Genomic DNA, 12,653 nt, shown 5'->3' on the forward strand with positions numbered 1-12,653 from the left:
AGGATTCTGACCGACTTCTATATTGTAAGGTATAGAAGTTGTGTCGCCTGATACAGATACCTTTACTGGACAGTCTTTTGCTAAGTGCTTGGTGTTTTTGTATATTTGGCAAGTCTGGTTATCTAAAGAAAAGTATATTCTATATGATGTTTCCTCATAGGTAATAACAAAAGAATCGGGTAAGGTATGGTTGATTAGAGGGGATATGTAGGTTTGCCGCCTGAAGCTTAATATATGCTGGAATTCAGAACTTGAAGTCCCTATCCGTAGAAATGATAGTGGTGACAAAAGTTTAACACCAAGTGCTAGGAGTTCAGATTCCAAGATTAAGTGTGGAATGGACGGACATACGTTAGAAAGTACCAGTCGTTAGCTGGGGGAGATTAGTCGACGTGCTTGCAAGATTTGTTGAATAATGTTGACTTTTCCGTGGTTGGTAATAAAATCATCGACCAATTTTTCATTTGCTAAGTAAATGCATATTCTGTTGTTGGATAGCCTTGAACAGAAACTAATATTGATTGGTCGAATTATTAGGCTTAAACTGTGAAGGTAATCTTCAATTTTAGTGTTGTCTTTTGCATCAAATACGATTGCTTGATTTCTTGACGGAAAAACACTAGTAGTTGGTTGTCTGGTTACGGAAGAGTAACTTTTAGGTTGTAGAGGTTGTTGGTCTGGTACAGAACTAGGTTGAGTTGACGTAGATGAAGATGCCATGATGTGAAAATTAATATTTTGTATGCCAATTGAGGCACTAATTGGGGCCAGAAAATACTTGCCTATTTAAGGTATCTTACTAATGTTTATCATTAACATAAAACACAGTCACCAAACGCGTTTTTAACCTTTGCAAGAACAGATTAACAAATAATTAGAATTTAACGTGTTTACTCGTTGGCTGTTCTGATAAGACTCCGTTCTTGAAATCTGATAATTAAATAGAACTATATACTACGAGTTTTATACGTTGAAACCAAACTACTAAACCCAAAGTATATGTCAAGACTGAAAAATAGGTCTGGTAGTACAATGTCGCCTAGGGCCTGTTTTAGCCTAAGGCCCCCACTGCTTAATTGCTAGTAAAAAAAGGTTACACCACGATGAATTGCCCTGTCTTAAGTCCTTGCTTAAGCGGATTCATCAATGTAGATGAGAAAACGTTTGCGTGGGTAGTTTCATATTGAAGGCAAAAGCCAAGTCTTTTGCACATTCTCTTGTGATTAAAGCATTTGCCGAACGGAAGGGATGGCTCCCAAATTTCAAAAACCAACCCGCCACTTATGACATTTAAAAAAAGTCTGCGGAGGGAACACTAGCTTGGTTATTTCCATTTGTTACGAACGGATTGACGAACCACACCAACTTTTGAATAGTTGAAAAATATTAAAAATCAACAATACCGGGGGTTTTTACTAAATGTCTCCCTGATTGCACTAAGCAAGAATAGAATAACTGTCCTTATTTCATGCAACACATACGGATCTTTTTATAGTGAAACCACCCAATACAGTAAAATCTGCGGAAACATGCTGCTACAAAAAAATAAAGTCACTGCTCACACCTTATTGGTTAATTATAATATTATAAATTACGACAGAGGTATTTAATGATTGGCTGATCTAAGTTAACAGTGACAAGAAGAAGTAAAAAACTCAAAATGTTGCTATTTTTGGATAGCCGCACTGTACATAATAAATCATTTTGTCTCGTAAAATGATTTTTTTTTTCAGCCAACAATATATTGCAGCTGCAGTTTGCAAAATACAGATTGCCATGATGATCGCCAACATCCGAAAAGAATAGGCACTACAAGAAGAAGAACAATATATCAAGCTTACAGCCATTAGACCAAGACGTTACTTAAAAGATTAAAACTCGCTAGGGTAAAGAAATGGGTTTAACAATAAACACGAACAAAACGAAGTACTACTACTAACGAAGCACTTTTTATAGAAAATGACGTCATCCAAGCAGTTAACGAATGTTTATATAAGTGAATATTTCGAAAGACAACTACTAAGGCGAATTTATGAAGGGCTGAATGACAATGAAGTGTGGAGAAGACGATACAACTTCGAACTTTATAGAATATACCATGGAACCAGCTATTGTAAAATATATTAAGATAGGACGTCTGAGGTGGGTTGGAACAAAATGACCCAGCTAGAAAAACGTTGCTTGATAGACCGATTGGTCAGAAAAGAAGAGGAAGATCAAAAACCCGTTCCTTGATAAAATAAATGCAGACGACAAATATGAAATATGGCAATAAGTGCTTGGCGGAGAATGGCGAATAGGAACGACTGCAAAAAAATTCTTGAGGAGGCTAGAATACACACAGGGATGTTAAGCACATTATTAAGCACATTAAGTCCATATTTGTGTTATCTTTGATGTTTGATGCTAATATCCTAATTCATAATTCATAACCACTAAATTTTACTGTACATATGTCAATGATCTTTCTAGTCAAAACACGATAACTTAATAAAAATTTAAATAGTTATTTAAGCAGTTATGTTAGAACATAATACCAATTTCATTAATAATTTTTTAAATAAAATGCTGTTTTTGGCTGTTTGTTTTTTGCTTTAATATTCATGATTCAATAAAAATTGATATCTTAAATACGTAAGGCATGAATAGTAGTATGAATAATCCTGAAATAATTAGCCTTATCGCATAGTTAAAGTTCAGGTTCGTACGTGTTTTGTTTTAGAAAAGAATGTCGCATCAACCACAGGATATTAGCAACTACATAAGATATGTTATACCTTGTGATTTAATAGGTATAGATTTAAGATTTAAGATTAAGTCTTTTAAATTCTCTATCGGATATATTTTATATCACCTAGCATCTCGGATAAATTGTTGGATAGGAGATACCGAGACCGTTGTTTGTTATATCGTTGGCAGTCTCTTAATATATGCTTGATGTTCAAAGATGTGTTACTATACACAGTTCGCACCGGGAAGGGTCACTCTTTGTGAAGAGGTATGAATGTGTTAGTCTTGAGTGTCCTAGGCGTAGTCTGGTTAGCACTGTTTGTAGACGACGGTTGTCAGTCCTTGACACCAAGGTATTATATCGTTTTTGATAGATCGAAGTTTAAAATGAGATTGGGACCACTAGCGTTTCCATAAGTATAACACTTTCGACTTGAGCAACGATTTTAAGTCACATGGTGAGTATTCACTTCCTATTTTACTATACTTACTCGTTGCTGACCTTCACGCACTCTTATCTGCTGCTTCATTACCCTCGATGCCGATATATAATGGCATCCATACCAATTTTATTGTCTTATTTGTTTACTGAGCAATTAGAAGTTCAGATTTAATTTTCTTTTCTATGGGGTGTTTCGGATAAAGATGTTGTTTGGCTGAGATAAAGCTAAGAAAATCGATAAGAATAAGAGCTCGTGGAATGTTAGAGGTATTAAAATATTTTAGAGCTTAGTCTAGCTGTTACTAGCAACAGAAATGGACTTCTGGAGAAGAGCAACAGGAAAATCAAGAAGAGATCGGATACCAAATAAGAGAATACAATAAGAGAATGATGTGAGTCAAGCATACAATAGTTGATGACATAAAAACAAAACAGTTAATATGGTACGGCCATGTACAGAGAATGCCAGAGGACAGGATTCCAAAACAGATTTTGACGTGGACACCACAAGGGAGAAGGAAAAGAGGAAGGCCGAGAAAAAGCTAAAGAGAGGGAATTGAAAAAGAACTAGAGGAAAGAGAAATCCCTCCAGGCCTATGGCTGAATAGAGAAGAATGGCGGTTAGGAGTCGGAACGCGTCGGAGAACGCTGTAAACCGATAGTAGTAGTAGAGCTTAGTCTATGGCACAAAGTTCTACCGTCAAGATGGATGTTTTTGTGGCAAGTTTGAACATAAGATTAGATTTTGGGAAAACTATAGCCGAGCCTACACATCATTAGATTTAGATGCGTCTGTTAAGATAGTAATAAAATTTTTATGTGCGTCTAAGTTATTTATTGAGCTTTTAATTTAAGTAATGGGAGTATGTATTACGTTTATCGAATTAAGTAAGAAACGACTCATAGTGGGGTGCTTTTACTATCCAGGGGGGAGGATGTTATTAGAACGATTAGGAACTAATGTTTAGGTAGTTGAGTGCTATCCTCAGCCGCTGGTAATATGGTTTTGTTGTTTGAGGTTTATTATCGTAGAGAGAAAAATGTGAGACTTATTACAGACAATTGAGGAGCATTATTCTCCTCAACATAAATATTGGAAAAACAGTTATTTACTTTTGTTTGAAAAGTTCTTTGTTTTAGAATGTTTTGGATGTAAGCTAAAGTATGACCTTTTATATTTTAGGAGTGTAGTTTTTCCAAAATATTATGCCTCCAAGATGTATTAAATACTCGTTTTAGGTCAAAAGTTATAGCAATACATAATTGTTTAATTGGAAACGGCTCACGATTTTTGCTCTCTTCTTCTTCTTGATGTGCCTATCCGTTACGAATGTTGGCGATCATCATGGCAATCTTTATCTTATCTGCAGCAGCATGGAAAAACTGCACAGATGTTGTATTGAACCTGATTCTGAGGTTCTTTAACCAAGATGTTCTTCTTCTTCCTAGACCTCGTTTTCCAAATATTTTCCTTGCAGGATGGCTTGAAGGAGAGCATATCTGGATTCATTTTGCATAATATGTCCGAAGAACTGTAACTTTCGAGATTTGATGGTGGTCAGTACCTCTCTCCTTGGCTTTCTTGGTCAAGGATATTGTCGATGGCAGAACGATTTTTTCGAAATCCATTTTGTTCCATTATTTAAAGATTTGATTTTTCCACAACTCCACAGTAGCCTAGAGTTTATTATTTTTCACAAAAGTTTTCCCGTAACGCAGATGAGAGAAATCTTTCTATAAGATTCTGGATCGAGACGAGTTTTGTTGGGTTTTAAAGTGCGAAAGATTATGGATTTGGTCCAGATTATTGGCAACCGCGAATTTAGCCAAACAAAGTTGAGTAATTTGGGAGGATAATGTTTTGAAAACGAAGAAAGGTGTTTTAAAAATATGACCGGAATATCATCAGCCGTCTACGTGAATAACACAATACTATACTACTTATGGTTATGGTTATAGGTTCACAGAATTATATAATCAGTAACTTAATTTCTGAGTATTGTTTATAAACAATTTTTAAAATCGTTATGATTTGATAAAGATCAGATAAAGGAAAGGTTAAGTTAGGAGAAGAACCAAAATGACTAAAATCATCGAAAGGATAAACAAACTAAAATGGAGATGGGCAGGACACATAGTTAGAATAACGGATGGGCGATGGAAAAAGAGGTTATTGGAATGGAGATCAAGCGAAGACAATAGCAGCGTCGTTCGACCAGCTACACGATGGGCTGACTATTTAAGAAGAAAAAAATAAAAACTGGATGAGAGTGGCGCAAGATAGAAGGGCTTAAAAACACGAGGAAGAGGTTAATGTTATGTAACAAAAAGAGTTTGGGTTGCAGTAAAGCAAAAAATACATACATTAAAATTTTTTTGTATGATGTCAACATTGTAGCTTTTTGTGATCTAGTTACTGGACACAGCTCACTGGGATAGGACCTCTATAAAACTTCTAAAAAACATATCATCTTTAACTGCAGGACAATTGTTTTGAAACGTCACGTTCAAGTACCTTAAACAGGCCATTTTAGAACTTGACCAGGTAAGAAGTATCTTTCCCTAACTGATAATAAGCTTTCTCAGAAGCCTAGATTTGTTGTGCTGACTCTTTTTATTTCCCTTATTATTTGTCTTATTTCCCTTATTTCTCTCTATCTTTAGCCTTAAGTAATTTAACTTTGGACATATGCCTCTCGCAAATCAATACAGTATTTTATATTTTGCGCCACTTGCTTCCAATAGTGTCCTCCAATCTTCTTAATGTCATCAACACATCTCATTTGTGGTCTTCCTCTGCTTCTCTTTCCTAGCCATGGTCTCCATTGTTGTATTTCGTGGTTCCACCTTTTATCCTTCAGTCGAGCATTGTGTCCTGCGAAGCTCCATTTTAATTGGGCAGCATGTTCTCCTGCGTCTTTTACTTTGGTTTTGCTTCTAATCCATTTGTTTGGTTTTTTTGCCTATAAGTCTCACCTCGAGCATTGATCTTTCCATCGCTCTTTGTGCCTTTACTATTTTATTCATATTAGACTTGGTGAGTGTCCACGTCTGTGAACCATACGTGAGAATAGGGAGGATACACTGATCGTAAATTCTGGTTTTCAAATATTGTTCTATTTTGGTGCTTTTCAAGATCCAACTCAGTTCCCAAATCCTGCCCACGCTAACTTTATTCTTCTGGTAATTTCGGCAGTTTAATTTTCTTTGTTAACTTTCATTATCTGTCCCAGGTAGATGTATTCGCTTACTGTTTCTAAATTTATGTCGTTCAACGTTATTTCTCTAATTTTCGGTATATTTGTCATTATTTTTGTTTTTTTTTTTTCAAGTTCTTCTTAAGACCTACTTTTTCCGAAGCTTGAAATAAAGGCGTCATCATGGTCTGCAGCCCTTCGAAACTTGTAGCGAATATTACAATGTCATCAGCGTATCTCAAATGACTCAGTTTTCTTCCATTAACATTTATTTCTTTATCTGCCCAGTTAATGTCTTTGAACACGTCTTCCAGTCCAAGTGTGAATAGTTTTGGTGAGATAACATCACCCTGGCGAACTCCTCTGTTGATTTTATATTATGTAATATTATGTATGAGCATTTTGTATCTGGAGTCTATCCTGCAGTTGTTCATAGCTCTCTATATTGCCTAAAGTTCTATGGAGTCGAATGCCTTTTCATAATCAACGAAGCCAATGTATAAGTTTAAGTGATATTCATTGGCTTTCTTTATTAGAGTTCTGCCTGTAAGAAGATGATCCGCTGTACTTTAACCCTTTCGAAATTCTGCCTGCTCTACCGGTTGATAGCTATCGAGCTTTGACGTTAACCTGTTAGTTATTACTCTCATAAACAGTTTTTACATCTGGGACAGCAGGGAGATTGGCCTATAATTCTTCAGATCTCCCCTGACTCCATTTTTGAAAAGAAGTATTGTCAAACTTTCATTCCAATTATCTGGGACTTCTCCTCTGTGAAGACATTCGTTGAAAAAAATTTTCAATTCTTCGAGAATAATTTCACTCCCCTACTTCAACATTTTCTACAAGTATTCCATCTGGGCCCGGAGCCTTATTATTCCTTAGTTGTGTCATAGCTTGTTTTATTTCGAAGGATTCTATGTTAGGGAGTATTTCTGAGTTGACATTCGTTATATTTCCCTTAAGATCTTCTTTTGCAGTGTTATCTGGGTTCTTGTTTGAGGAATATAAATCACGGTGAAATGTTTGAGTAACTTTTAGGATTTCGTTCTTTTCTCTTTTCTTTTCCATCTTTATACTTCAATGAGATTATTATAGGCTTTCCTAAGTTTGATCTTAAGCATTTCAGGCCTCGGTCCTTTCCTATTATTTTTCTATCTTGTTTTCATTGTAGATCCTTAAATCTTCCTTTACTTCCTTCTTTATTTGTTTATTTTATTCTTTGAAACCATCGGTGTTTCGCTTTCCTTCGCTTAGAAATGTGCCTCTCTTTTCCATCAACCGTTTTGTTCCATTAGGTACTTATTCTATCTTCGATATTTTTCGTTTTCTTGTTTTCTTTGCAACAGTCAGTCCTGCTTTCAAGAGCTTTCGTTGCATATCTTTATTAATTGTGTTCATGTCGGAGTATTCTTGTTGATAATATTCTACAAATTCTTTTCTTAAGACTTCTCTGTACTCATCTCCCTTCTATCGCATTTTATTTGTGACGTTATTTACGAATTATTATTTGTATGACGTTTCTTTTCCACTCACAGACCTTTAAACCATATGTCAGCCTGTTTTTCCAAAACTATTTATTTTCGTGTATGCAGAAATGACGATTTACGATTAATCGTCCTTTCGAATACGAATTCTTTTTTTTTGTCACGCCTTTGGTTTTAATATTACATTAATATTTAACCATATGAATATTAAGTATATATGTATTGTACAAAAGACCACAACATATGTTTTATTTTGTGTCTATGGCAAGTAACTAATATGTTGAAAACAGTATTTTATTTTCAGTGCATTTTGTTTGTTCAAACAGGTAAATCTTTAAAAAAGATCTATCTCTTAAAATTAAGAATAATTTATTCCATTTTCATTTTATTCATTTATAACATAAATGCCACAAGTATAGGTATCGTCTTTGTCAAGAAGCATTGATCACTGTAAAACCAATCAATGAAATATATTAATGGACAAGGGCGGATCTGTGAAAAAACGACCTAAGGTAGCACTCGGATTTTTGCAAAAAAGTTGTGTAATTACTTCAGTATATAATACAAGAAAAGAGAGGGAAAAAAGCCTTTTCTTATTAAATATTTTTCAACCATATAATTAAATTTCGCTTATGACCTTCATAATTCGGCTATAAAATATTTATAATATAATAAAACAGTTCATCAAGTTTTTATTTAAATAATATTTTGCAATCTAAATTTTTTTTTAAAAATTGAAATTTTTAATAATCTTGTACAACAAAAACTAGACCATATAGAGGTTTGACAATTTTTTTAATTATAAAAACACATTTAACTTATCTAAAGGCCCGTTTTCAAACTAAGTCTTATTGTACGTTTTGTGGGTCATATAAAACGTACGACAAAATGTACGTTTTGTCCAGTGTATACACACTACGTTTTTCCTTCCGTTTTCTACCTCATTTTTAATTCAGAGTCTTGAGTTGTGTGAAGTTTGTTTAGTGTTTTTTTTTATTATGAAGGAAACACGGCTGCTTTCTTTTATTTTTTCAACTATAAAGATACTACGACTCAGGAAAAAGGGAATGAAGAGGGAAAAGACAAGATGGTCAAGAGAGTGGGCTTCTAAAAAGAAGCCAGTATTCCCACGTTTTGTTACTAAAAGAGGCGAACCAGATGACTGGCGCAATTACTTGCGAATGGACACCTCAGCCTATTGTCAATTGCTAGAGTTGGTAACACCATACATATTGAAATAAGACACCTCATGAGAAAAGCCATTACACCCCATGAAAGATTCACAGCAACTCTCAGATATCTTACAACAGGACGCAGCGTCAAGGACTTGGAGTTCACAATCATAATATCCAAACCAGCGTTAAGCCAAATAATTCCTGAAACCTGTAATGCAATCTACTTGGTTTTAAAACATAACTACTTAAAAACCTTTAAACAATTCAATAAATTCCCCAAAAAATCGTGGGTGCATTGCTGCAAATCTGACACTATTAGGCTTTTTTTGGGAAAAATGAAACGAACTGCAGTGGAACTAGTCGTCAAATAAGTCAAGATCGGACGACTTGTCTGAACATGTATTTTCACGTAACGTTTTAGAATATCAGTTCTCGCAAAACTATGCTTCTCCTATCATTTCTACGATCTGACCTTGGATTTCATTTCGATTCGACAAGACGTACGTTTTGATGTTTACATGCCACGTTTTATTGTATAGGATTTGTCTTATCCAACAAAACGTACAATAAGACGTAGCGTGAAAACCGGCCTTAAGGAATGTTTTAAAATCATAAACAATTTTTTGGCTTACAAACAAATAGAATATATCGGTAATTATTAGCTCAAATTAAATTTAAAAAACAGCATTGAAAAAAAACTTGGTAAGGTGCTTCTTTTACAGAAAAATTAGAATTACAAGTAGGTAGTGGTTCCTTAGATACAACCTGTCAAAGTTGACCGCATTTGCAACGAAAGTAGAAACAATAAGAACCTTTAAACCTTTCGTTTTTTTTTTCGGAGTTCTTTCTGGATAAACATTGTTATCTTTAAGATATTTATAACATATATAAACTAATAATAACCATCGGTATCGCACGTAACAAATACCAAAAAAATTAAGTTGAAAAAATTGAATTTCAAAGTTCAAAATCGGTATACGTACAAAAAATGTATTTTTTTTTTCGGCTTCCAATAAAGCGTTTTTTTTTCATTCTTTTTTATTCCGATGTAACTCCAATACATACACCTAAAAAATGTATTGCTAAATCCTAAAGATGTCTTTTTCTTGTTATAAATAAATTAATTTATTTATACGCCAATCGTCAAAGACGAAAATGCCACTGAAGCTCTATTAATAATACCAACACGCTAAACTTTACTGAGAATGTAAATTTTTGAACCACAAAAAATAGGCAAAAAAGTTTACTACTCCTACCCCTCGGCTTTCCCCTAAAACCACCCCCTCGTAGGAAAGAAAAACGAAAAAAATATATTTACCTAGAATTTGTACGTCGTGCAACTTTTTTATGCAATTAAGGTCAGTTTCTATAAAAGTGTTAAATAAATAAACGTTGCGCGATTTTTGCCATTCGTTGAATTCTTATGAGATCTTAAAATTTATCACTTCAAAACCCAATAATGCCCAAAATTAAATTTTTATCACAACGAAATCAAAACTTCAGAATGAAATAGAGGTCGTTTTTAATAGAAATGTGCAAAATTTACGTTTTTTTTCTTTATAACTGTCTCTTTTAGACGTATGATATATCATAAGCTGGGTAATGAAGGACACAATATTTCATAAAACATTATTTATTTTAAAATTTGTATAATGTGTGATATTTGACAAAACATTACTCGGAATGAAGTCCTACATTAAATTTATTGCATCGATATTACACTATAATACACTTGCCATATTTGCCGCACCTTCGTTGTTTTTCAATTTTGTCCACCAAGAAATTTCGTCAGCCTCAATTGCCTCAATGTTGCGGTAAAGAAGCCACATGTTGACTATTGCCCCATTCAAGTAAAATATAAATATCGCCCAATGCCATTTGTTAGATCGAATTCAAATCCTATATAAACCTTTTAGCTTATCGAATAAGTCTACACCACCCATTTCCTTGTTATACATTTGCGCAACGTTTGGTTGAGGGACCGCTATAATTTTTCTGTCTTTTCTGGACCATCTGTCACAGTTTCCCATAGTAAATATTTCTGAAGTTAAAATATTAGTTGCTATAGTAACTTCATTATTGTCATTCCAGAGGACAAGAGTGAGCTGATGGTCTTCGCTATGTAGAGCGTGAGAAGTTCCACGAATTTGTTTTTTTATTTCTTTGATTAGGTCTTCTTCAATCTTGTCTTTTCTAATTGTGCCGAAAGAGTGTATCTTTTGATCTCTCAACCTTGTCAGTAAATTCAAAGATGTAAAAGAAATTATCTATATAGATAACAGATTCTTGTGGTAAAAACCCTGTACACAGCTTTTCCGGTATTTTCCGGTTACGGAACTTTCTAATGGATTACCCTATAAGTTATCTTATATAGGGATGAAATTTTGCAAGGTAACTATTATTGGTCGCAACGCACCAGAATTTATATCCGTAACGAATGAGTTTTCCTCGAATAAACTGCTTCATTGAATGATGTCCATTCTGTCCTGAGAAACTTTCGTTCACTGGCTGGAGGTAATGATGGAAACATTCATTTAGATGGTCAATTAGGGGTTGAGCTTTAAACGCTTTATTGGTTTGTTGGTACAACGTATTATTGTTAAAGTGTAATAATCTTTGAATCTGTTCAAATCTGTTTTGACTTATAGTAGTACTAACTAGATATGAGTGAGAGTCCCCTCGACATTTTTAATACATTCTCCTAGAAGGCAATGGGTGGTATCCAGAGAGAATAAGGATACCAAAGTATTTATATAAATCATTAACGGACAAAGAGAAAGTATATTTTGTGAAGCATACTTTACCGTTTCTTTACAAAGATAGTCCATGATTTTTTTAAAATAATTTAAACAAATTGATTGGCTTCAAATTGTGTTGTTTCCATTCATTTAGTATATGAGGTTTCCACAGTTCCATTCATTGTTTTTGAAAATATCATTTATGCCTCCTTTTTCCGGTTTTTTCTTCGTACTTACGATCGATTATTTTTATAGATTTTTTTCTGTTTGCAGAATATTGTGAAATTTCTGCAACCTCCCTTTTTCTTTTGTTACCTGATTCGCGAGTTTTAGTCATAGTAGTATTTGACAGCACTGTTTTTTCAATTGCTGTTATTTATTTATTTATCGTATGGCATACAATAAGAACACTTAATTAAAAATCAATAAAAAACGTTAGATGAAGTATTACAAACGAACATCTAGGGCCGATTGTTCGAACGCTAATCAAAACTTGATTGTAATCAAATATTTAATTGCAATCAAATACGTCACAGCAGCTGCCAAAATTATTAAAAATTGCTTAATATTGTTGTTATTGATTTGTAAATAAAAACATGAAATTAACATTAGAAAGAGTTTAATTATGGTTTATTTTAAATTAAAGCGTAACATAATAAAATTAAATAAAATAAATCAGTCAACATAACCTCAAAATGTGACGTATTCGATTTTAATTAAATATTTGATTACAATTAAGTTTTGATTAGCGTTCGAACAATCGGCCCCTAATGTGTTATTAATATAATGAAAAACATTTTCGGTCGCATTCAGGAACTTATTGAAAAGTCACCCAATCTTCTCTTCGTGAATGTATTTTCCGTGACCTGCAATCGTAAAAATTT

The 12,653-nt window shown here is 33.8% G+C and overlaps 1 protein-coding gene across 1 annotated transcript in view; it reads left to right on the forward strand.

The window, feature by feature from the left end:
- Window positions 1-8,068: 8,068 nt before the first annotated feature.
- The window catches only part of LOC140438557 (lysosomal acid glucosylceramidase-like), a 50,046-nt gene continuing 45,461 nt past the window's right edge, over window positions 8,069-12,653 (forward strand). Inside the window, exon 1 of the mRNA XM_072528221.1 lies at window positions 8,069-8,182. Coding sequence (XP_072384322.1) covers window positions 8,074-8,182 — 109 coding nt within the window. The 5' untranslated portion in view covers window positions 8,069-8,073. The remainder of the gene's footprint in view (window positions 8,183-12,653) is intronic.

The sequence above is a fragment of the Diabrotica undecimpunctata genome, chromosome 1 (assembly GCF_040954645.1).
Source record: "Diabrotica undecimpunctata isolate CICGRU chromosome 1, icDiaUnde3, whole genome shotgun sequence".
Taxonomy (NCBI): domain Eukaryota; kingdom Metazoa; phylum Arthropoda; class Insecta; order Coleoptera; family Chrysomelidae; genus Diabrotica; species Diabrotica undecimpunctata.